This window comes from Martes martes, assembly GCF_963455335.1.
Source record: "Martes martes genome assembly, chromosome: 14".
Taxonomy (NCBI): domain Eukaryota; kingdom Metazoa; phylum Chordata; class Mammalia; order Carnivora; family Mustelidae; genus Martes; species Martes martes.
The window spans coordinates 51,905,995-51,933,596 of NC_137902.1; the positions used below are offsets into that span (position 1 = coordinate 51,905,995).

At 34.3% G+C, this 27,602-nt stretch overlaps 1 protein-coding gene across 4 annotated transcripts in view; it reads right to left on the reverse strand.

Moving 5' to 3' along the window:
* The window catches only part of ADK (adenosine kinase), a 523,602-nt gene that overhangs the window by 146,409 nt on the left and 349,591 nt on the right, over positions 1-27,602 (reverse strand). For all 4 annotated transcript variants that reach the window (XM_080822506.1, XM_080822503.1, XM_080822505.1 and 1 more), the window contains exon 7: positions 21,047-21,217. In XM_080822506.1, coding sequence (XP_080678632.1) covers positions 21,047-21,217 — 171 coding nt within the window. The remainder of the gene's footprint in view (positions 1-21,046; positions 21,218-27,602) is intronic.

The window sequence follows — 27,602 nt, forward strand, 5'->3', positions numbered from 1 at the left end:
TCTCTCTCTTTCTCTGTGTCAAATGAATAAATAAAATCTTAAAAAAAAAAACCAACCCTGGAAATTTTCTGACTGATAAGAGTGACTTTCTTATGAAGTGACTCATTGTGGGTCCCTAGATAGCTTCAAGATTGGGTTGGAACTTCAGGTCCCCTCATCCTCCAAATATGGGCGAACCAGAGTTTAATCATATGGCCAATGATGTAATCAACCATACCTATGTAATGAAACTACAATAAAAATTCTGGACACTGAGGATTAGTGGAGGCTCCTGGTGGGCAAACACACTGATGTGATAGGAACGTGATACGTCTTGAGTATAATGGGAGAAGCCATAGAAACTCTAAGATCCTCACAGATTCTTCCCTATGCGTCTCAGCATCTGGCTGTTTCTGAGTTGTATCTTTAAAATAAAGCTGTAATTTTAAGTATAGTGCCTTCTTGGAGTCTATGAGTCATCTGGGTGAATTATTAAGCCTGAGAGGGTTATGGGAATCCCTGAACTTGTAGCCAAGTTGGTCAGAAGTGCAGGTGGCCAAAGTTCAGCTGGATTCTTAAATAGGGGCAGACTTATGAAGAATTGAGCTCTTAAACCTATATAAGTCTGATGCTAAATCTGGGTAGTTACTGTTAGAATCGAATTGCAGCCCACCCTATTGCTGTGGGAAGAAAACTAAGGTTAAAAAGTAATGATCAAGGAAAAGCAAAGTACACAAGCATACATTGTGCATATTGTCACCTAGTGTTAGTACCTAGAGGGCAAGAAAAATGTATGCATTCTTAAAATATAAAAATGACAGGGCTCAGTATTCTTCAGTTTTACTTGATACATATCTACAAAATATTTCTTCACACTGTTCCAAGAGTTACGAATTTTAGGGCTGCCATTCAAATTCAAGAGCCAACCTAATAGCCCATGTAATGTACAATGTTCTATTTTATGAAGGGAAAAGAAAAGTATGAGTCAGCAGTGAAAAGAACATTCAAGTTTATTTAATTACAGGTTAATTTTAATTTTGCATAGTTATAGTTTTATGTTACACAGAATACATAAAACTGTCAAAGCAAGGGTCAATATTTTATTCTAAAAATATTTTAAGTGTTGTCAAATATAAAGTGGTTATAAAATTTAGCTTGATAGATTCAGATTTAAGATAAAATCTTAGATCTTTCAAGATCAAAGTAGTGATTAAGGGGTTGCCTTGGTGGCTCAGTGGGTTAAGTCTCTGCCTTCGGCTCAGGTCATGATCTCAGGGTCCTGGGATCGAGCCCTGCATTGGGTTCTCTACTCAGCAGGGAGCATGCTCCCCCCAACCCCCGCCTGCCTCTCTGCCTACTTGTGATCTCTCTGTCAAATAAATAAATAAATAAAATCTTAAAAAAAAAAAAGGAAAAAAAAAGAAGTGATTAAGTAGAAGCATAAATATTTGTAAAGATAACTATTCTCTGTAATTTGCAAAGATTCAAACTCTCCTTATAAAGGAAAAAATTCTTTCACTCATTTATTACATATTTAATAATTATATATATGTTAGGCAATAGGACTCTAATTAAGAATGAAAGTGTACTGGGCACCTGGGTGGCTCAGTGGGTTAGGCCTCTGCCTTTGGCTCAGGTCATGATCTCGGCATCCTGGGATGGAGCCCGCATCGGGCTCTCTGCTTAGCAAGGAGCCTGTTTCCCCCGCCCCCTGCCTGCTGCTCTGCCTACTTGTGATCTCTCTGTCAAATAAATAAATAAAATCTTTGGGGGCGCCTGGGTGGCTCAGTGGGTTAAAGCCTCTGCCTTCGGCTCAGGTCATGATCCCGGGTTCCTGGGATCGAGCCCCGCATCGGGCTCTCTGCTCAGTGGAGAGCCCGCTTCCTCCTCTCTCTCTGCCTGCCTGTCTGCCTACTTGTGATCTCTGTCAAATAAATAAATAAAATCTTAAAATAAATAAATAAATAAATAAATAAATATAATCTTTGGGAAAAAAAAAAGAATGAAAGTGTACTGTGAAGGAACACATTCTACTGTAAAAGAAAACCCATTAAGATGTCATTACTAAACAATGTAAGTCATATAGTGACACACAAAATGTTACAGAATCACATTTTTAAAAAAGTGAGTAATGGTGGAGGGGGTAAAGAGGAGGGGCAAAGGTGTGAAGGAGGTAATATATGAACTGCGGGTTTTGGTTTTTTTTTCAAGATTTTATTTTTAAGTAATCTCTACACACAGAGTGGGGCTTCAACTCATAATCCCAAGATCAAGAGTCCCATGTTCTACTGATGGAGCCTGCCAGGCACTCGAGTATATGAACTGAATTTCAATGGATAAGTAGAAGTTTACCAGATACAACTGAAGAGGAATGAGGATTAAGACAGAAAGAATGGCATATGAAAGGACATGAAGCCAAAAGTGACCACCCTGCATTCTGGAAAGTAATGTAGTGCAGGAGAAAGAGGAGCTTGTGGGAGAGAAGTAAGAGATTAAGATAAAAATAAAGGGCCAGAAAACAAAACTAAAGAGTATATAATGGGATTCATTCATATTCATCTAATGTTTTTAAACAAACAAGCAAAAATGAAATGAGTCTTTAAAGTCTATACCTTAAAGAATATCACTTTTTATTTCTTGGATTATTTTTACTGTGCTAAAACTAATTGGCTAACTCATGTTAGTCTTAGTTGTTTAATTCTTGCAGCAACTAAAAAAATTTTTTCTAAGTAAGCTCTCTGCCCAACATGGGACTTGAACTCATGACTCTGAGATCAAAGATAACATGTTCTATCGACTGAACCATTGAAATAAGGCTAGATATTTTACCCTTTTAATGAATTCTTATTAGATGGCAATGTCTTATAAACATCTGATAACTAAACATTAAAATAACTCCATTAGAAAGAGGCATTCACATGCATTGCTGTTGGGAATGAAAACAGTTATAACTCATTTGGAGAGCAATTTGGCAATACCTAACAAAACCACATACACACTTATCCTTTGACTCAACAGTCCCACTTGTAGGAATTTACCCTGAAAAAAAAAAAACAACCCACCTCTAATAACATGAAAATATGAGTGCATAAAGTTATTTAATTAAAGATTGCTTTTAACTGCAAAATACTGGGAACAACCTAAATGCCCATATACAAGAGAGCGACTGAATAAACTCTGGTACATTCACACAGTGAAGTACAAAGCAGCTATTAAAAAAAGTGAGGACGATTCTCTGAGCTTTTATGGAATGATTCCCAAGATATAATTAACAACAACAAATAAGAGCTAAATGCAAAGAGAACCTGCGGTACACCACATTTCATGTAATAAAGAAGGGATATAAGAAAATAAGAAAATACACATGTTCCTTCTAGTTTATGCTAAAAGAAATACAGGAATGTAAGCCAGAAACTACTGAGATTACCCACAGGGCAGAGAGTAGGTGGGAAGATTGAGAGAAGGAGGAGAGAAGTAGATGAGAAATGTCCTCGGGAGTGAGGAAGCTTTTTGTACAATTCTGGTGTTTAAAACCATATAAATGTTTCACATACTTAAAAATATCTACAGAATTTTGGGGAATCCTAATAGAATGCAAATAATAGTAAATGAACCTAACTGTAATTAAGTATCATAACCACCCTGAGGGATGGAGGAAAAAAGAACTAACCTAAGTCACCTAAAAAAAAGTATTTTGACTAATATACTCTAAAGCTAAAGATAAAAGAGCTATACACAAACAGTGAGGTCTAGTTCATAAATCTCTTCACAGCAAGTATTAGTTATCTATTATTGCATGAGAAATTGCTCCAAAACTTAGTGGCTTTAAACAACGAACACTTATCTCACAGATTCTATAGATAAGGAATCCAGGGCTGGCTTAGCTTTGGTGCCTCTTAATCAAAGTCTTTCCAAAGTCTTCCACCATGGCATGGGCCAGGACTGTAGTTATCACATGTTTAAGGGAGCATGTGCTTCAAACCTCATTCATATGGCTGTTGGTAGCCGTCAAGTCCTCCCTGGCTACTGACTGGGGACATCAGTTCCTTGCTATGTGAAGTCTGCTTTTAGAGTTACTCAAAACATGGCAGCTTGCTTTCCCCAGAGTGAGAGTTCTAAGAGTGAGAACAAGAGAGGGAAAATGAGACAGAAGTCACAGTACTTTTGTAATGTAATTTTGGAAATGACCTATTATCACTTTTGCCATTGTCTTTTTGTTACAAGTCACTCTATGTAGCCCCACGGGCAAGGAGAGGAGATAAGCTGCCTATCATAGTCTGTCTTCTAGCCCACAATTCATGTCCCTTCTACATGCAAAATATACTCACCTTCTCCCAAGGGCAGTTTTGCAATTCTGAAATTACTTTATATATACTTCAGATCTGAGCAAATAAGTCATTAAATTGTAGATAATGAAAGCCAGGTTTCCTACTGCCAAAGAAAGGAAATATAAATAAGGAAAGAAGGAAGGCTAGCTTTAACCCTGTGTGCTGTTGGACTGCAATTTGAGGCATTACTATTATTATTATTATTTATTTTTTAAAAAAAGATTTTATTTATTTATTTGACACAGAGAGAGATCACAAGTAGGCAGAAAGACAGGGGAAGCAGGCTCCCCACTGAGCAGAGAGCCGGATGTGGGACTCGATCCCAGGACCTGAGATCATGACCTGAGCCGAAGGCAGAGGCTTTAACCCACTGCGCCACCCAGGTGCCCCAATCTGAGGTATTATTATGGTGTCATTTTTTTCCTTTTTTTTTTTTTTAAATTTAAATTCAATTAGCCAACATATCGTTAGTTTTTGGTGTAGTGTTCAGTGACACCTTAGTTGCGTATAACATCCAGTGCTCATCATATCACGTGCCCTTTTTAATTCCCATCCCTAGTTACCCCATCCCTCCACCTACCTCCCTTTCCACAACCCTCAGTTTGTTTCCAGGAGTCAAGACTCTTTCATGGTTTGTTTCCCTCTCTGATTTCTTCCCATTCAGCTTTCCCTCCCTTCCCCCATGATCTTCTGTGCTATTTCTTATATTCATGTTTTTTAACATAAATAGAGCTACAGACAGGCGGATAGATACAGATATGTATATTTGTATATATGTATTTTTAGATCTGTTTGTTGAGAGGACCCAGAATTAAAGAAAACCAACCAGTAGCATTGAGCACATCTAGTTTCCAGCTCTTGGTTTCTTAATGTCAGTTGCTAATAAATCAGTCTCCAAGGAACCAGGACTCTACAGAGAAACAGATGATTCCAGAGCTGAGACAAAGAAAATATAAGATGAACTTGGAATGAATTGTGGTACAAGAAAGTAAAGTGCTCAAAAATTAATGAGGGTACATCAAAAGAACAGAGGAGCCAACATGAAGAAGCTCCCAATGCCCAAATCCAGATAACTGGAGAAACAACACAATGACTGCAATGGATTATAACCCATAGAATAAAATAAATATCCCTAAATTATAAGTTAAGAAATTAATAACTGGGAGAGAAGGTACAGCACAGAAAAATCACCTTACATGAAAAAAAAATCATGATTTGGCAAATACCACAATGATTACTAGAGGCAAGAATCATCAGATAGATGCTAAAAGTAGTGGGTAAAATATAATGAAAGAACAAAATATTTACATAGCCTTTTGTATTTTCCAGTAGGATACTTATTAAATTACAAAAGGAAAAATAACCTTAAAGTACATAAACCGGGTCAACATCTCCTTAACCAAGTGATCAAAATTAATGTGACCAGTAATTAGAAATGTAGAAATCTTGATATACAGTATAAAAAAAGACACAACAACATTTCTGAGATATTCTTGCCAAAAAAGCATTAGTTAGAGGAAATATTAGTCAATCCTACATTGAAGGACATTCTATAAAATAACTGGCCGGTACTCTTCAAAAGGGTCATGGTCACAAAAGACAAAGAAAAACCAAGGGGTGTTCTAGATTAAAGAGACCAAGGAAACATTAAATGCAATACAGGATTCTAGGTTGGGCTGAATCAGAAAAAGGACAGTAGGAATTTTCCAAATATGAACATTTTATATAACTACTGTAGAATCATCAAAGTTCAGAAATGACTGTTAATAAAATACTATTACTAATTTACAGAACTTATTTAAATTTTGCTAGTTATCCTCCTAACATCAAAGAGGAAAGGCACAGAAAAAATTTAAGCAGAGTCAAAAACCAGATTTTCTTTTTTTTTTTTTTCGCTTTTTAAAAATGTTTATTGTGTTCCCCATTACCATTAGGAGCACAAAAACTCCAAGTATAATCTTTTCATATTTTATATTTTAAAAAAAGTTATGAAATGAAAGCCAGTCCTGCCCTTGTCCAACCCCTCACTTCCAAAAAACATTCTTTGTAAATTATTTTTCAGTATTTTGAATTCACTTCAAAGAGTCTGGCTAATATTTGAAAGGAAAAACCGATTTTCTGATTAAAGTCCAGTGTTCCTTCAATTGTCACATAAATTTAGTTTTTATGTATAAGGATAAGTCAATTCCATTTAATAATTTTAATAAGACATTTAAGAATGAATTAAATAAGAACTTTAAATATTTACTCATTACCTTTAAATCATGGCATACTAGACAGATGATATATATTATAATAGTCAAAAGTTTTTAATATAGTAACTGAAATAATCAAATATACAAGAAGACTAATTGAAATACTGAGTAACATGGTATGTATGGCATTAGATAAAATATGATTATCTCCAAAACAATTTAAGCTATTTCAGATTACTGGTTTTTTTACCAATAATGAACGGTAGTCTGGGAATGACTTAAAAACCATCCTCTTTGGAGAGGCAATGGAGTTGGTAAGGGGACAGAGAGAAAGGGAGCAAGAAAGAAGGGTATACTGGCGGGGATTAGAAGAGAAAAGGAGAAATAGAGTTAAGTAGATGGGAAGGAAGGGAGATGTAAATCACATAGTTACAAAGCCTTTGGCTCTTTCTGAATCCTTCCAATAGCATATCTTTACAACACGCTACTGACATTAGGAATCCCCCTTATGCTACAGTGAATCTTTCTTTCCCCAGACCAGGAAAATATATCAGAAAGACCCTAAGGAGAAAGTTAAATGCAGGAACTAAACAGTGATCTTATGATGCCACAGTCCTGTCTTAATTGAAATTTCATTATCCTCAGCAGGAGATATAAATATGTCAGAATTTTATAAGAACACCATAAGTTTTTATTTATTTTTTGAAGGGGTTATGTATCTTCTCTGAAAACATCTCTTTCTACCTTCCTTGATTGATCTTATAACAACCGTGGATTTTGTCTATATCAAAGGCTCCTCTCACTGCTTTCAGCAAAAAAAGAGGAATGGAATGATCTGTATGAACAGTCTCAGGAAGGTGACTTCCACTTTTCTGTGGAAGAAACAAGGCACTTCTGTATACCTAAAAGGGTAGCATTAACATTAACATTTTAGATTACCCACATTCATGATGGGACTACCTTGAAACAAGGAAAAAAAAGACCATCTTTTCTATTGTCAGAATATGGATCTGGTGAGAGGCTGGCTCTCTGCAAATGTTTGAAAATCATGTGTCTTAAGGACTTAGATTTGACAAAAAGATATAAAAATTAAAAAAAGACATTCTCTTAGAATAAAATATACATAGACTTGAGAGACAAAGAACTTCCAAAAATTAAAAATAATAACTTTACAAAGAACAGAAAGTTTCCTAACCAAAGAAATTATCTGAGTGAAGATGCATTCATGTGTAGCACTTATCATATTTGGCACACATAATTGATACATTTACATAGATTTTCATATTGAAGTAGCAAATATCTTCTATTTTACAGATGTACCGAAACTGACAAAATACTTAAGATAAAAAAGAGTTTATCAAAGGTTAATTACAATTAAAAGCACTATTGTTGCTTTTAAATTATTAACTTTTGTCATTTAAAGAAGAATCAATGGCTATTAGATTAAAATTGACTTAACAATGTAAACAATAAATACCAATAAAATCCCTACCCCCGATCCACCAAATGGGTAAACAGAACAGAAAAATCTAACCTATTCCATCTGGTTTGGTAAAAATATTTTAAGAGTTTACTTATAAGGAGACACAGTCATTAGTCAGGTTTAGAAAACATGGGCTCAAATACCTAAAGCCAATTTTACATTTCCTTCAAAATCTCCTGACACATTCTTCCAAAGTAGAGTTCCTGTTTTTGGCTGCGTATCACTATCCTAATGAGATTGAAGAGCTACTCAACAACACCACAACCACATCAACAAACTGCAGAATTATGATCACTGTGATTCATTCTTTGATAAAATAGATACATTTTTTAAAAAAGTCAAATCATCACTTAGGAAAGAGTAATTTTAGTTTTCCTGGTCTATATTAGAGATTTTTAATATAGTGAATCCTACATAGGGTTAAGAGGTTTAAAATGGACTTCCCTGCAAGATAATGTATAAAATGGGAATATTGCCAGCAAAAGGACTGATGAAGCAGAGTAATATATAATCCTTATAAATAGAAATCATCTGTGAGATTCAAAATACTAGGTATATGAGAGTGAGTTTTATCTAAAATGTTATCATTCTTAATCTGTCTCAAATAATTAAACTGAATTCTTCCACCTGATTTTCAAGCTGTATTTTATTATTTAAACTATCTTAAAGTGCATTGTATGGGTGATGTGACGTTTCACAGTGGAATTAAGTGGTAATTCTTGACAAAGCAGTTATTATCATGAGATAATTGACCTTATTTGAGAGTTAAGCATCCTGAGGCAAAGTTGAGTGTACTTAATCCTGGCAGGTTAATTATCTAGTGATTATGGAGCCTTGAAAGGTATTACTCTTAAGAACCATTTGCAAAATGACACTATTCAAAAAAAACTTCTTAATTTAATAAAAATGAAAAACAAGAATAATCAAGTTCTTTAGTCATGTATTGCTAGATAATGACTACAAAGCAGCTTGCATTAGCAGGCATCAATGGATATAATTACCTGCATGTAGAAAGTTCTTTTTTAAGCTCATTACACGTGGTTCCAGCTAACAAATGTCTGTTGCTGAAGGGAAATATTTTAAACTTTGACAATGTCAAAAAATAAAATAAAAATACAATATCACATTTAATGAAGTTCTATGCTAATTTAAAAACTACCTTAACAAGAAATTGTTAAATTCAGGCATGCGTTTAAAAGCACAAAATGCAAAAAAAAAAAAAATAAATAAAATAAAATAAAAGCACAAAATGCAACATAACAGGGCACCAAAACATTTTGAGGTAAAGAGAAATTTGTTTCTATGCATTTCTGAATGTCAGTTAAAAGTAAACCACGCAAATCAAAAATCACAAAGAGAGGGGCGCCTGGGTGGCTCAGAGGGTTAAAGCCTCTGCCTTCGGCTCGGGTCATGATCTCAGGGTCCTGGGATCGAGCCCCACATCGGGCTCTCTGCTCAGCGGGGAGCCTGCTTCCTCCTCTCTCTGCCTGCCTCTCTGCCTACTTGTGATCTCTGTCTGTCAAAAAAAAAAAATTTGAAAAAAAAAAAAAATCACAAAGAGATGTTACTTCACATCCATTAGGATGGCTACTGTCAAAAAAAGGGGAAAATTCTAAGTGTTAGGAAGGATACAGAAAAACTGGAACTACTATGCTTTGCTGGTGGGAATGGAAATGGGGCAGCTGTGGTGGAAAAGAATTTGGTGGTTCCTCAAAAAGTTAAACACAGAATTATTATCATACAATCTGTCAATTCCACTTCTAGGTAAATACCTAAAAGTCCTGAAAGCAGATACTCAAACACATGCTTGTACAGCAGTGTTCATAGCAGCATGATTCACAAAAACCAAAAGGCAAAAACAAACTGAATGTCTATTAACAGATGACTGAATAAACAAAGACAAAAGTCTGATACATATTATATGGAAAACATTAAGTAAAGGTGAAATAACACAAATAGATAACCGTTGTATGATCCTACTTAAAAAAGGAACCTAGAATAGGCAAATTTAGAAATAATATAATAGTGGTTATCAGATACGTGGGGAGTTGTTGTTTAATATGTACTGAGCTTCTGCTTGGGATGATGAAAGGTTCTGAAAATGGATAGTGATGCTGGTTGCACAACAGTGTGGGTGTATTTAATGCCACTGAACTGTCCACTTAAAAATGGTAAATTTTCTGTTGTGTGCTTTTTACCACAATGAAAGAAAAGAAAGAAAAAAGTAAATTATATCACTTAATAACTATACTTTGTTTTTAGCATGTTAATGCAGCAATGGATTCCTGTGGACACTTCTACTTTGTGTCCGGACTGCCTAACCAAATATTTTCAGACATTCTCTGGAGAAGAACATCATTTTCCTTGCACAAATCAGATAAAAGAAATAGGATGAGACATGGGAAAAAAGTACCTTGAAAGGTACTACAGTTGAGCCTGTAACATTAACAATGAAAAAAGAATAATTACCTAAAATTAAATATGGTAGGCATTTTATTTTAGGTTTCAGAACAAGGACTTTGCTGATTTAGAATAAAATTGGTCAGTGTTACTGAATATTAGAATATGTGAGAAAATGAATCCTTAGGTTTTTAAAAAAACATTTTAAGCTCTAAGAAAAAAATTAAGAATCATTTAGTATTTCTATATAATTCCCTTACTTTACACATCATTAAATTAAAGGAATAGTAGTTGACTAATAAATCAACAAGTTGGTTAAAATAAGGAAAAATCTATATATTTTATTTATTTATAAAATATCACTTGCTAATATTTAAAGTAGGGTTAAAACTTTGCATATGTATCTGCTGACTGATAGTCTAGAATCTTTCTTATAGAACCAGACCCATAATTCGTAGTTTCTGATTTCCAGTTTAAGTTTCTTCAAACCACAGTGAAAATTTGTAGACATTTATAAAGCTACTCCCGAGTGGTACATATTTACAGCTTTTTGCTTCTTTTAATATTTTACAATTTTCATGCCATTGTCTAATTCAAGAGCAACTTTTTAAAGCAATTTATCTTTATTGAATTTTGTACCCTGATTTAACTCATTAAGCAAGTCCTCATTTCATTTGTACTCACATTTTATCAGATTATATAATAACTAAATAATAATGAAGACAAGTTGCATTAAAAATGTTTACAGGCAAATAAATTGACTTGACTTTGTAAACAAAGAACACTGTGGGAAGAGAAGTAAGGTGGTCTACCAAAGAATAGCCTAATACCCACGAGTCCGCCCTCATTTACCTGTAACTACTCGTTATGTTTTATCAAGGGAATGATGTGTGCATGTTATCTAAGCAAGCTAGTTAAGTAAAACTTAATTAAATGGAGGAATAAGATCAGCATTCCTAACAACACTATCAGTACCACCTAACATATACTAGTACTTTCTACAAGTAAAGCTGAAACTTTAAATGCCTTAGAAAACTAGCCACAGATTGTGTATATTAAATAATTTTTTAATGATTTTATTTATTTACTTGAGAGAGAGAGAACATGAATGTGCAAGAGCACAGACTGGGGTGGTGAAAGGGAGATTCCCCACTGAGCAGGGAGCCTGACGCTGGGCTCCACTTGCTCCCAGGGCCCCCGGGATCATGACCCGAACTGAGGGCAGATAGTTAACCGACTGAGCCACTCAGGTGCCCCTAAATGATGGTTTTTGTGGAAAACATTTGTAACTTTAAAGCATTACTCAGTGGTGGGGTATAGTCTATGAGATTAAAACCCAAGACTATCAAAGCACTTCTCTTTTGGCTTGATAATACCATTGAAATACAAAGAAATCTTTCATAGAAATAACAAATTTGATACAGGGTCAATAAAAAAAAATTGGTACTTAATTCATTTTGACATTGATTCTTTGGAACTTTTTTTTTTTAAAGATTTTATTTATTTATTTGACAGACAGAGATCACAAGCAGGCAGAGAGGCAGGCAGAGAGACAGAGAGCGAGGAGGAAGCAGGCTCCCTGCTGAGCAGAGAGCCCGATGAGGGGCTTGATCCCAGGATCCTGAGATCATGACCTGAGCTGAAGGCAGAGGCTTAACCCACTGAGCCACCCAGGCGCCCCTGGAACTTTTTATGTGAGTGACTTGATTAATTTTTACTACTTTTAAATTTCTATAAATAGAATCACACAGTATATATTTTTTAAAAATTCTGATATAGTTTTTGAGACATAATTATCATATTATAATCTGCACAAATTCAAAGTGAATAAGTAGATAGGTGTTGACACATGGATCAAGTCCTGAAACCATAACCACAATCAAGGTAAGGAACATATCCATTACTTCCAACATTTTCCTAACGTCTGTTTGTGTGATCATTGCCTCACAGTACATATCTATCCCTAGGCAACCATGGATCTACTCTGTCACTACAGATTAGTTTCAGTTTTCTAGAATTTAATTTAAATAGAATCATACAGAGTGTACTTTTGCCTGGCATCTCATCTTTCACTCAGCATATATATTCTAAGATTCATCCATGTAGGTGCATGTATAAATAGTTCACTTCTTTTATAGTTGAGTAGTATTCTACTGTATAGATACCTAACAATTTGTTTATCCAGTCATCAGTTGATGGACATTTGGGTTCTTTCCAGACATTGGATATTACAATTAAAACTGCTATGAGCATTTGTGTATACCTTTGTATGAACATATACTTTCATTTCTCTTGGGTAAACACCTTCAAGGGAAAAGCAAGGTCATATGGTGGTTGTATATGTAACTTTCTAAGAAACTGGAGAAGTATGTTCAAAGCATTTGTACTATATTGTATTCTCACCAGCTGGATATGACAGTTCTAACTCTATACTTTGCCAATATTTGCCAGGGTACACTTTTTAATTTTGGACACTCACAGAACTATACAGTTGTATGGACTGAAGTTTGCTTTTTTGGATATGGATATTCAATTGCATGATGGATATGGATATTCAAAAAAGCATGATTTGTTAAAAGGACTATTCGGGCACCTGGGTGGCTTAGTCGTTTAAGTGTCTGCCTTCGGCTCAGGTCATGACTCCAGGGTCCTGGGATTGAGCCCCATATTGGGGTCCTTACTCATCAGGAAGCCTGCTTCTTCCACTCCCTCTGTTTGTGTTCCCTCCCTCGCTGTACTACTCTCTGTCAAATAAATAATATCTTAAAAAAAAAAACAACTATTCCCCATGGAATGACCTCTGAAACTTTCTTGAAAACTCAATTATGGGTCTATTTATGGACTATCCCTTCTGTTACATGATCTATTTGTATATCTTTAGGCCAATGCCACATTGTATAGCTTTATATTAAGTCTTGATATCATGTAGTAGTAAAGATCCTCTGATTTTTTTTTTTTTCCAAAGTTGGCCTGGCTAGTCTAGTCTAGTCCAGGACTTTTCCATGAATTTTAGAATAAGTTTGATGACTTCTACTGAAAAAAACTGCTGGGATTTTGATTAAATTATGTACATACACCAATTTGAGAACTGACACTTAACAACAGTCTTAAAATCCATGAACATGCTATTTCTTTCCATTTAATTCTTCTTTAAGTTTTCTCAACAGGTCTTGTAGTGTTTAGTATATACACACTTTGCACACCTTTTCTCAGATTTATTCTAAATATGTCATACATTTTTATGATATCAGAAATAACATTTTTATTTTTTATTTATTTTTTAGTTTTATTTAAATAATCTCTACACCCATGTGGGGCTTGAACTCACAACCCTGAGATTAAGAGTATCATGCTCCTCCAACTGAGTCAGCCAGGAGCCCTGGTATCAGAAACAGTATCATAAAAACTTAATTAATTAATTCTTATTTATTTATTTCTTTCAGGGAGACAGAAAATTCCAAGCAAACTCCCCGCTGAGCACAGAGCCTGATGCAGGACTCTATTCCATGACCCTGAGATCATGACCTGAGTTGAAATCAAGAGCTGGACGCTTGACTGACTGAGCCGCCCAGGCATCCCAGAAATAGTATTTTTAAATATCAATTTCTGAGTGTTTGCTGTTAATAAATAGAAATAAAATTGGTTTTTGTATGTTTATCTTGTATCCCACAACCTTGCTAAACTCCCTTTTAGTTGTAATAGCTTTCTGCAGATTTTATAGAATTGAAAAAAACCCCACAATAATGGTGTTTGATAACATAATTTTACTTCTTCCATTCTAATCTGGATTTTTTTTTTATGCCTTACTGGCACTGCACAATGTTGAATAGAAGCTGAGAATTTTGTTTTGTTTCTGATCTTATAAGGAAAATATTCAGTCTTTCATCACTAAGTATGATGTTAGCTGTACATTATTTGTGAATGTCCTTTGTTGGACTGAAGAAGTTTTCTATTACTATTTTGAAGGCTTTTATCAGGAAAGGATGCTGGATTTCATCAAAGCTGTCTCTATTCAGAAGATTATGTTTTCTTAGTTTTATTAAGGTGGATTATATTGATTGATTTCTGCATTCCTGGTCATGGTGATTATCCTTTCTGTATATTGTTGCGTTTGATTTGCTAAATTATCTTAAGAATTTTTGCATTTATTTTTATAAGGGATATTAGTCTGTAGCTTTTTAATTCTTTGTTTGATTTTTGGTACTACTTCTTCTTCAATAGTTACGGATAGTTTGTATCGAACTGTTATTATTCCTTCCTTAAATTTGTGCCAGAATTCAACACAGCAGCAATCTGGTGCTTGGACTTCCTTTGTGGGAAAGGTTTTAAGTAAAAATTCAATTTCTTTAATAGGTAACCTGAATAGCCCCATTTCTATTTCTTCTTGAGTGTGCTTTGGTACTGTATGTTTTTTAAGGAATTTATCCATTACATACAGGCTGTCAATTATACTGGAATAACATCGTTAGGAGAAGAACCACAGTATCTTCTACTCTAGTCTAATTTGCCCCATTAGCGTTCTGAGTACTCTATCTAGAGCCCCGTGAATTATGAGGTTATTCACTTTGGCTCACAGAACAAGAATGATTACAGGTTCCACATGCACTCTGAAGATTACTCCCTCTAATCGTTTCAGGTGGTTCTCAGCCTTCACTAGTTTCCTGACAAATATGCACTGATTAGTTCTCAGCTGAAGACTTGGGTGGGACTCTGCAAATCTGTGTTCTCTGTCTATGCAGCTCTTTTCTCTCTGTTACTCTGACTTGCAAACTCTAGCTGTCCAGCTGTTAGATTTCCTGAATTTTTAGCTCCCATCTCCTCAGTTCAAAAGAGACTACCAAGAGGGTCTCCCCCTTTGTGCTGTGGCCTGACAAAGGGAGAGATCCCAGGACCTGGGATCATGACATGAGCCAAAGGTAGATGCTTAACAGACGGAGCCAATCAGGCGCCCCAATAAGCACAGATTTGATTGTTGTTTGGGGGGTGAGAGGCAGAAAGAAACATAAAACCATCATATATGTTTTCTCTGAGGAATATATTTCACACTTCATTGCATTTTAAGATTTTATTTATTTACGTATTTGTCAGAGAGAGAGAGAGAGAGCGCGAGCGCACAAGCAGGCAGAGAGAGAAGCAGGCTCCCTGCTGAGCAAGGAGCCCAATGTGGGACTTGATCCCAGGACCCTGGGATCATGACCTGAGCCGAAGGCAGTGGCTTAACCAACTGAGCCACCCAGGCATTCCTCCATTGCATTTTAGAAATAAAACATCCCTTCTTCTCGTGGACCTAAAGATAGTTGATGATTACTAAAGTATTCAAGGAGAACAATGAGAGATGAGATTAAAGAAAAGAATGCCACAGTTGCTTTTTATATTCAATATGCAATCATTTACATTTATCCTTATTAAATTTCACCACTCAACTGATATTTCCAGTCTATTAAAGTTTTCAAAAGTCTCATTTTGACATTCAACTTACTTGATATTTGTTAAAGTATTGAACTATTTGCATTCTCTGCATTTGCATTATCTGCAAATACAGCTTTATCTGAATCACTGATAGCTGAGCAAAGCTCAGAGTAAACACTGAAGCATAGCACTAGAAAACTATTTATCAGCAGAAATTTTGAGACTGGTTCAACAAAATACCAAATACATTTAACTGCCCTGTATCCCATATTTATTATCCTATAATCCATATCATGACAGATGGTCTCAAATATACTATACATCCATTGTTTACTGGCCTGCCATAATAGGTACTACATAACTACTGAAACGAATTCAAATGAATACTAATTACACCAACAAAGTAAAAAGCTATCTTGACATGACTTGTAGCTTATAATTTTACATCTTTCTCTTCTAGGTGGGGAAAAATGATTTCTTTAATTATCTATACTATATATAGATCATAATAGCGTAACATCTTTACTATTCTATAAGTCCTAGTCTAACTTTACTGGTTTGTAGAATCAGTCATTTCAACAATGTGGCAAAATATATATAAGACAAAATTTACCATTTTAAGTGTTCAATTCAGTGACATTAAGTACATTCATAATGTTGTGCAACCATCACCATTATCCATTTCCAGACTTTTTTTGTTATCCCAAATAGAAGCTTTATTAAGCCTAACTGCCAATTCCCCCTTTCCTGCAGGGCCTAGTGACCATTATTCGACTGTCTGTCTCTATGAATTTTAACTATTCTAGGCACCTCATATAAGTGGAGTCCTTATAGGAAAATCCAGAAGTTGTGTATGGCTTATTTCACTTAACATAATATTTGCAAAATTCATTCGTCTTGTATTATGTATCGGGGTTTCATTTCTTTTTAAGGCTGAATAATATTCCATTTTATGTATATACCAGATTTTATCTATTCATTTGGGTATTGGAAATAATGCTGCCATAAATATTGGTGTGCAAGTATTTGAGTCCCTGCTTTCAGGACTTTTGGATATATACCAATTAGGAGAACTGCTGGATGATATGGTAGTAATTGTTTGACATTTTGAGGAACCACCAAATTGTTTTCCACAGCAGCAGCACCATTTTACATTCCAATCACCAATGCAAAAGGATTTCAATTTCACAACCTCCTTGGCAATACTTTTTTTCCCCTCTAAATTTTTGAAAACTACCATCCTCAGGTGTATCAAGTGGTTTCTCATTTTGGTTTTTAAATGCATTTCAGTAATGATTAGTGATGGTAAGCATCTTTTCATGTGCTTATTAGCCAATTATACATCTTCTTTGGAGAAATGTTTATCGAAGTCCTTTGACAATTTATGAACTGGGTTGTTTCCTCATTGAGATATATATTTTGGATGTTAATCCCTTACCAGATATATCATTTGCAAATACTTCCTCTCACTCTGTGGGCTCTTTTTCTTTCTTTTTTTTTTTTTTTAAAGATCTTAATAATTTGGGACGCCTGGGTGGCTCAGTTCGTTAAGCAGCTGCCTTCGGCTCAGGTCATGATCCCAGCGTCCTGGGATCGAGTCCTACATCGGGCTCCTTGCTCGGCAGGAAGCCTGCTTCTCCCTCTGCCTCCGTCTGCCAGTGCTCGCTCTCTCTCTCTGACAAATAAATAAATAAAATCTTAAAAAAAAAAAGATCTTAGTAATTTATTTGAGAGAGCATGAGAGAGGAGAAGGTCAGAGGGAGAAGCAGACTCCCCGTGGAGCTGGGAGCCCTATTTGGGCCTCAATCCTGGGACTCCGGGATCATGACTTGAGCTGAAGGCAGTTACTTAACCTACTGAGCCACCCATGCACCCACTCCATGGGCTTTCAATTTATTATTTTTTCACAGTTTTATTTAAATTCCCATCAGTTAACATACAGTGTAATATTAGTTTCACGTGTGTATTACATAGTGATTCAACACTTCATAGTGGCCTCATAGAATGAATTGGAAATCTTCCTTCCTTTTCTGCTTTTTTGAATAGTTTGAGAAGAATAGGTATTAATTTTTCATTAGCTTTTATTTTTTTTAAAGATTTTATTTATCTATTTGACAGAAAGAGAGAGAGAGAGAATGAGAGTACAGGCAGGGGAAGGGACAGAGGGAGAACCAGGCTCCCCACCAAGCAGGGAGCCTTAAGTGGGGCTCGATCCCAGGACCCAGGGATCATGACCTGAGCTAAACACAGACACTTAACCACTGAGTCACTCAGGCACCCCTTAACTTTTCTTTAAATGTTTAGTAAAATTTGCCTGTGAAGCCATCTGGTCCTGGACTTTTGTTTGTTGGAAGTTGTTTTTTTTTTTAAAGATTTTATTTATTTATTTTTTGACAGACAAAGATCACAAGTAGGCAGAGAGGCAGGAAGAGAGAGAGGAGGAAGCAGGCTCCCCCGCTGAGCAGAGAGCCCGATGTGGGGCTCGATTCCAGGACCCCGAGATCACGAAGGCAGAGGCTTTAACCCACTGAGCCACCCAGGCGCCCCTGTTGGAAGTTTTTTTGTTACTGATGCAGTTTCCTTGCTTGTTATGGGTCTGTTCAAGTCTTCTATTTCTTCCTGTTTCAGTTTGGTAGTTTATATGTTTCTAAGAATTTATCCACTTCTTTAAGGTTGTTCAATTTGTTGGCATATAGTTTTTCATCATATTCTAATTGTTTGTATTTCTGTGGTGTTGGCTGTTATTTTTCCTCATTTGTGATTTTACTTATTCATGTCCTTTCTCTTTCCTTTTTGATAAGCTTGGCTAGAGGTTTATCAATCTTATTAATTTTTTCCAAAGAACTAGCTCCTGATCTGTTCTTCTTCTTCTTCTTTTTTTTTTTTTTTAGTTTCTATATCATTTAATTCTCTTCTGACCTTTATTATTTCCTTCCTTCTGCTGGCTTTAAGCTTTACTTTTTTGATAGCATCCTTTGATGCACAAAAGTTTTTAATATTGATCAAGTCCAATTATTTTTTCTTGTTCTTGCTGAGCATTTGGAGTTTGTTTTTTTTTTAAGTGAAGACCATTTTGATATCATCAGCATTTTCTATAAAGCTAATAATCTGTACCTCTATTTTTTTCTATTCTTCTAAATCTATGCCAAACTTCTAGAATTATTCTCTGGTTCTATACATGCTTTCCACCGTATTTTTTTTAACACGTGTTTAGCAGATGTGAGCTTTTTTTTTTTAAGATTTTTCAAATTTATTTTGAGAGAAAGCACACATGCACACACAAGTAGGGGGAGGAGCAGAGGGAGAGGGAAAATCTCCAGCAGACTGTGCTGAGCGTGGTGCCCCATTTGGGCTCTATCTCACAACCCTGAGGATCATGACTGAACTGAAACAAAGAGTCAGATATTTAACAGACTAAGCCATGCACACACCCAAATGTGAACTCTAATCGAAGAATTTTCTGTGTGCTCTGTAATGTTTTGTTTTTAAGGCTCCTCCCCATTTTCTTCCTAATTATGGTCACTTGATATTATAAAGTCACAGCTGAAGTTTTGATGGTATTCAATTCTCTCAGGTTATCTCTAATTCTGAAGTCTCATTCTCTGGAATGATATTTATCTTTTTAAAAGTTTTAAAAATTTGTCTTTTTTTTTTTAAAAGATTTTATTTATTTATTTGACAGAGAGAGACACAGCAAGAGAGGGAACACAAGCAGAGGGAGTGGGAGAGGGAAAAGCGGGCTTCCCACTGAGCAGGCAGCCTGATGCGGGGCTCCATCCCAGGACCCCAGGATCATGAACTGAGCCGAAGCCAGATGCTTAATGACTAAGCCACCCAGGCGTCCCCAAAATTTGTCTTTTTAAAGCACAGAGCATATGTTTAAGTATTGCTAGTTTGATGTTTCCTGACTACAAAGAACTCTGAGTTCAAATATCAACTTCTCCTAAGGATTCTCAGACCACCATACTGATGACCAATTCTTTCATGTTATTTTAAAAGGTCAGATTAGCACTTTTACTAGTTACTTCCTTTTTCCTTCAGAAAATAAAACCAGCAATAAAGGAAATGTGAAATGTAGATTTTAATCAAATGAGACTTCCAGCAGATACTCAGTAGTTCAAGGCCATTACCACTATTTCTTGCCATTATGTCAGTTTGTAAATCATCAAGAATGTAGCATTTCCTTCAAAGTGTCTTTGAAGATATTCATACCATATTATTTCTACAAATCACAAAGGTGATCTCATAAATTATGTTGAGGTCAAATTTATGTTATTCTATTCAGACAACACAGTTATCTTATTTGGATACAAAATCTGTGAGTATAATCAAACTGTGTTACAATGATATAATTTGAATCAAAATGGACTTCTGGGAGAGTACAACATGATCACTTTACACATAAAGACCCTAAGATTCATGAAAGTTAAGTGATACTGCCAAAGTCACAAAAAGATATACTGAAGATAGTTTTTTTTCTGTTTCATGGATGTTTAATGTGTACAGGTTAAACAGAAGCTATAAATACTATGTGAGCAAAAAAATTACTTTCCACTAATTTAGAATAAAAGAAAGTATAATCTTGGTAAAAATGAAAATCTGTGAAAGTTTTAACAAACCCCATTTTATCACCTTCAAATACAACATACAAATATTAGCAAAAATGATATTAATAAAAAATTTTAATACAAATTATAATACACCAACATCTACTCAAAATTTAGACTCATACTTTTTATAAATAGTTAAATTCATAAAACATTAATTTTAGACCAAATGCCCCTTAACCTTATTAATCCATGAAAATTTCAGGGGAAAACATTTAGCTGGTCAGAAGACAAATCAGTTGATATCAAAGGATAAGGTGACAGGTTGATTGAAAAGGGTGAAAGAAATGACTTTTTTCTTGATTGTAGTCATGGCTACATGTCAGGCATGCATTTGCAAAAGCTCACAGAAATGTACATTAAAAAGAGTTAATTTTACTCTATGCAAATTATAAACCTCAATAATCTAACCTTCTAAAAGACCATTTTTTTTTAATTTGAAAGAAAAATAGTATATACTGAAGGAAATATGAAAAATACTGAATCAGAGGTCCAAACTGAGGCAGCTTCGTTGTATAATTTTCAATTATATTTATGCAAATACTTCAGTTTTTATCTCTAAACTTACACACAAACCAAAAAAAAACAACCCCCAACCCCAAAAAACAGAAAAAGACCACTTTTTTTTTTTTTAAAGTAACTCACCGTCTCATTTCCAAAAAGTATGTCAATATAAGGCATAACTTTCATCAATGACTCCTTGTAGAACTGACTAATAAATGGTGCAGACAAATTCAAAGTGAAAACTCTGTTGTTTTCAGAAGCATGTTTAGCCACTTTTAATACCGACTCTGGGGAAACTGTAAGAAAAAAGCCCTGGATAAAGAAAAAAAGGAGAGGAAATTAAAAATGCCATCTCTACAGAGTCATTCTTGGTCAGAATAAAAGACACCTTTAAAAAATACAAACATCTATATAATACAAACTTTAAAACACAATTATAAAATGCAAGAGAGAAAACAGCAGCATTTGATTAGAAGAAAAATCTATCATATGAGTACAATATACTTGGTATGTGCCATTACGCTAGAGTATAACACATTACTTATTTCATATTAGATTTGTATACTCAACAGTGAAAGAATTCTGGGAATCCACATAAGAAAAAATATTTCAAAGGTCTCATTTAAGACAATAATTACATTTAAATTATGGAAATAGTAATGAAGTCAGATTGGATCTTTTTAGCTTCTTATAAATAGTTTGGATTCTTAAAAGGGACATACTATTTATTAAAAAATGAAATTAGTTTAGAAATGAAATTAGTTCACTAAAATCATAGCTTGTTAACTTATGTCTAAAATGAATTTTTTAGAAAGATTCTGAGCTGAAATTTTCAAATAATGAGAAAATAATTCAGTGATAATAAAAAAATATTAATTAAAATTTTATGTCAGGAAAGGTATATTTTAAAACGCTATTTATCTACATCTTAAAAGTGTTAATAAAAGCCTTTTAAAAATAGATTTATGCCTTCTAGATAAAAGTATAAGCAAGGACATGGATGCTTACATAGGAAATTGATTTGAATGATGCACAAGAGAGTGAAGGAATACACAAAGAGCAAAAGAAGATGAAGTCGGAAAGGACAGTTAAATCAAGAATGCAAAAGGCCTTGAGTGGCAGGTGAGGAGCTGATTAGGTGGGGTGGGAACGCATGATGGGTAATGAAGATTTATTTGAAAGAAAGGAATAACAACCTTACATGAAAATTTAAAGGAAAGTTAATTTGGACAACAACAATTCAACAACATTAAAAGCAGAAAAGAAAAACATAAAGTAGAGAACAAGAGGAAGGCAAATGAAGACAGTAAGTGACGACAGAAATCCAACAAGGAAAATTTCAAGAAGATATTTAAAGGTACCCAATGCTATCAATGGATAGAGAAAAAATGACCAAAACCCACTGGATTTGATGATTAAGAGAAAGTACTTATGGGATAAAGGTAAAACAAACAAACAAAAAGGTCAGCTGCTAAAGAATGAAAGAATGGTGAGAAAGTAGGGGTAAAGATTATAAATTATTTTGGAAGACTTATCAATGAAAAATAATAGATTCATCTGAAATTTACTGAGCAATTATTGTGTTCCAGGCAATACCCTAAAAAGCTTTATGTATATTAACCCAGTTGTTATCATTTTCCTTATACCAAACCTATGAGGTAGATGTTGTTATTCTCATTTTTATGATGATAAAGGCAAAATGCCCCCCCCACCCCGGGTCATACAGTTTATATTGTGATGGAGCTTAGATTCAAATGATGAGATACAATGCCCCTAGTTTGAATTGGTAATTGAAAAGAAAAGAGAAGAAAGATATATTTTACTGGGGGAGAGGAGTGGAAGAGTTGTTTTTAAGAACAATGATAAGTTGGAGTATTTTTGATCTTTAACAAGAAGGATCTACTGCAGAAAGAGAAGAATGAAGAAGCAAGACAGGGAGGATGATTAGAAAGAACAAGGAACCAGAGAAGTTAGGGCAGTGGGAACCAGCAGGAAAGAAGAGTTAGCTTATAACAGAAGAAATAACCTCGAAAATGTAAAGGAAATGTCTTTTAAAATGGTAAAAAGGGCTACTGAAATATTCACTTACAACTGAGGGACTAACCACTTCATCATGTAAACTTTAAAAATTTTAAAAAGAAAAAACCATTTTTTTCTATTACTTTCAAATTGAATATTAAAAGAATATTTAAAAAATTAACTATGAGGTAGGAGTCATGTATACTTGGACTTGCAGGGCTTATTACCCTTATGAATTCTGAGATATTAAGAGAGAATTCTAGAGTACAATTGTTTCTTATTGCTAATGAAATTCTAATAAAAATGTTTCCTTATTATAATAACATAATATTTTCTCATTATTTAAAAATCCCAATCCATTAATTCTTTACCAATTTTCAACTGTTCTAAAAGGTAACAAGTCTTAGTCTTAGGTAACATTATTTTTTAAATGTTTTCACCTTACTTTTTTAACCAACTACCACGTCACTTGCAAACTATGAACATCCAAGCTGTTTCCTTTGCTATTTTTGTCACTTGGAGAATTAAAATGAACAGTTTTTATAGCATCTTGTCTCCATAGTAATATGTATGTACTTGCTTTTTAGTCTTTCATTTAATGAGGAGCATTTAAAGCTAACCTCCCTCCCATTTCTCCCCAAAGTGTTCCAGCATGAAATAAAAACCTCCCAGAGCTAGCATTCTGCCAGCTGTGGATTAACCACAGACAGCCATAGAATGGTCTACACAAATAGTAACCTGGTCAAATAATTAGGCTTCTCACCAACTTTGGACTGAAAATTTGATCTGTGCTAAAATACATCTGATTGTAATTTAAGGTACTGAACAGTATGCCCCTGGAGTCCAAATTTGGCCTCATTCCAAATGTGTGTATGTGTGTTTTACTTTAAAATGCAACATAAGGGTATTGTGATGTGGACAATATAACTTCCATTTTGTCAGTTTTACAAAGAATATATAAAAACTATCAAAAAAATTAAAAATGAGGAATATTCACAATTTAAATTAATTCCATTTTTGAATAGTTTCTTGTTTTACTTTAAGTAAATATTTAGTATTTAAACAATTTAGGATTTGTGTTCCGTTATAGTACAAAGACTTAAAATGGATGCTAACCATAATTTTTCTTCCTAGGTTTATATCCTTTGCTAGGCCACACGTTCTAGACTGTATTATCACCAAAAATAATAACAGTGCCATTATAATTTTTTTTTAAAGTATCAGGTTTGCAATAAAAACAGGCCAATAGTTTATATGGCTATAGTTTAGAAAAATACTCTATATAGTCAACAAATTCTTGTGATTTTTCTAATTAGGGATTTCAGTCTATATAACAGTTAATCCTATGACTCTTTGTCCCTTTGAGCACCCCAAAACAAAGCAGATTCTAACATTTAAGAGATCTGATAATATTAATCAGTACTGAGAGTGAGGCAAGACAATTTTATCTATTAAAATGATGAATAAAACAGAACAAGAAGGTAGGAATAGGAGTGATGGGGAAAGAACCAAAGAACTACAGAACCATTTTTGCATAGGCAGACTTAATGCTTAGAAATCTCAAATACATGTGTTTAAACTGCACAGGTCCACTTATGCATGGATATTTTGGGAAAAATACAGCAGAGACCTATAAATGTATTTTCTCTTCCTTATAATTTTCTTAATAACATTTTCTTTTTTCTAGCTTACTTTATTGTAATACATATTTAATAGACTGTTTATATTATTGGTAAGGTTTCTGGGTAACAGTAGTTAACTACTATCAGTAGTTAAGTTTTGGGTGCGTCAAAAGTTATATGCACATTTTTGACTGTGCAGTGTGTTGGCACCCCTAACCCTTGTGTTCTTCATGAATCAACTGTATATAAATTTGTCATCCAACTACTCTAAGGGTTTCTTAGTGTAGTAGTTTGATTTTTTTTAAAGCTTCATTCATTTATTTATTTGACAGAAAGAGAGAGAGAGGCAGTGTGAGCACTGGCAGGGGAGAGGGAGTAGCAGGCTCCCCGCTGAGCAGGGACCATGCGGGGCTTGATTCCAGACCCTGGGGGATCATGCCCCAAATGCAGACACTTAACTAACTGAGACACCCAGGTGCTCCTCTTGGTGTAGTTTAAATGCTACACAGGAGGATGTAAGAAATTAAACTGTTTAATATACTAAAGGATAAGAAACGGAATTGTTCTTCTTGTTCTTTACCAGTATTTACTTTAATTCAGGAAAATGCTTTGGGGTTCTTTTTAATTGTCCCTACCTAAGAGCACAAATCCTTTTTATTATTTCCATTAACAATTATCTAAAGAATAGAGGTGCGTGCGTGTGCACACGTGCTCATATACATTGTAAATTCTAGGGATTTTTGGAACTATAAAAATAAAATCAGACAAAAGACCATGAAAAATGTCTACAGTAAATATGACACAGGGTTAATATGTTTAGACTATAAAGAGCTTTAAAAATAGATGAAGAATTAAACAAACATGAGGACACCAATAGATAAATGAGCCAAGAACATGAAAATGCATTCCATTAAAAGTGAAAAAGAAATATCCATTAAAAGTGAAAAAGAAAAAGTAAATAAATACATAGACAACTATTCCTTCCTAGCAATTAAAGAAACAACATGGTGAATAAAGTTTCCTCAGTGATGAAGAAGGGGTGGCGAAATTCATACATTAATACTGTTGGTGTGAGTGCAACTGACACTGTTTCTCAGAAAATAATTTGAAAATACACATGAGGAACCACAAACAAATTCATACTCTTTGATCCAATAATTCTATTTTGAGAGTCTACTTTAGGGAAATAATCTAAAATATGGGAAAATACTCATTCATGAACATATTAGTATACTAGTTGTTTTACTCAAAACCTGGAAACAATGTAAATATTTAATGATTGACTATTTCTAATTTTTTTTTAAGATTTTATTTGACAGAGATCGCAAGTAGGCAGAGAGGCAGGCAGAGAGAGAGGGGGAAGCAGGCTCCCTGATGAGCAGAAAGCCTGATGCGGGGCTTGATCCCAGGACACCGAGATCATGACCTGAGCCAAAGGCAGAGGCTTAACCCACTGAGCCATCCAGGTGCCCGATTGACTATTTCTTAATAGGCAGGAAAGAACTGGCATATTCCTTCTACTTTTCCACTCTAAATCTGGCTGTTGATTGTTTAAAATGTGGCTAGTTAAGAAAAAAAAAATGTGACTAGTTCAACGGAAGATCTGAATTTCAAATTTTATTTAATTTTAATTTAAATATAAGAAGACATGTAGCTAATGAGCATGTGCAATGTGCTCTAGCCAGTGTGACTATGGAATCTGATTTTAACTTAAATTATTTAAATGTAGAAATAGAAGCTCGGGATAATATTTTTCTGCTAAACATAATTTTATTGCTTTGGTAGGGCTACATTTAATTTTGATCATTGACAACTAAGTGACTGAACTGATTGCTGTAAATTTAAGATAGACACCAATTTTAAAGGCTTAGTATGAACAAATGATTGTAAAAAATATAATAATTTTATATAATTACATGTTGAAATGAAAAATTTTAGGTATATTAAGTTAAATAAAACATATTATTAACATTAATTTTACCTGTTTCTTTTTACTTTTTCAATGTGGCTACTAGAAAGTTTTCAACTATATGTGATTTATATTTCCACTGGACATTGATGCTCTAGAGAATACTTTGAAAAATTTTAAAATTATGATTATGAAAACTAGAAAAGTGGAAAACGTTTATACCACATAAATGTTATATGAAGCATAAAGCATACAAACAGTGTGTACAAAATATGGTTATAAACTACACTAAATCAAAAAGAAAAAACTGAAAGAATACACTCAGAGTAAAATGGTTAAATGTGAGTAGAAAAATTATGGATAATTTTAATTTTTTAATTTTTCAAATTTTGGTGATGCCATTAAATTCTCTTCTGATAAAAATTATTTAAAAGAGGAATTATTTTGTTACTTATAGTAAATCTCTACACAAACAGATGTTTATTAATGGAGAGAAGCTTACTTCAAGAAACATGAGTCAGAACAGATAAACAGCTGAGAGTAAGTCTATTTTACTTCTATAAGTAGATCGCAGAAAAAAGGAAAAAACTAAATATGAGACTGGTGACTTTGGTAAACCTAAATCACTATTTACAATAGCAAAAGAGAAAATTAAGAAGGAAGTGTGGTAACAGAAAAATATTTAGCCAACTAAAGAGTGCCCCCAAACCCAGACTACCAATGATGAGAGGGCTGAGAGTTCCAGATGCTGTGTCTGAAGACACACCACTGTTGTGTGTTCTAAAGAACATATTTAGTCTGTTTTCCATAGCATGAGGAAGATGCCATAGTAATACCTTTCAGAGAATGAGGCTGAAAGAATGAACAAATGAGAAGCCAAAAAACAAATACAACAACCAAATAGCATGTTTTCTTCTTAATAGGATCTACATGTTTTGTAAATCTCCCAGAGAGTGTGAAATGTATTTCCTTATAGGAGAGGGAGGATCAAATATGAATTATGACAAAGCATAGTTCCTATGTGCTTGTAAGGAAAATACTGACTTTGACAACATCAAGATAATGTATCAATCGTTTATAATTACAATGTTATGATATGTACTACTTCATACCAATGACAGCAATAGAATCACTAAAAGAAAAGAGC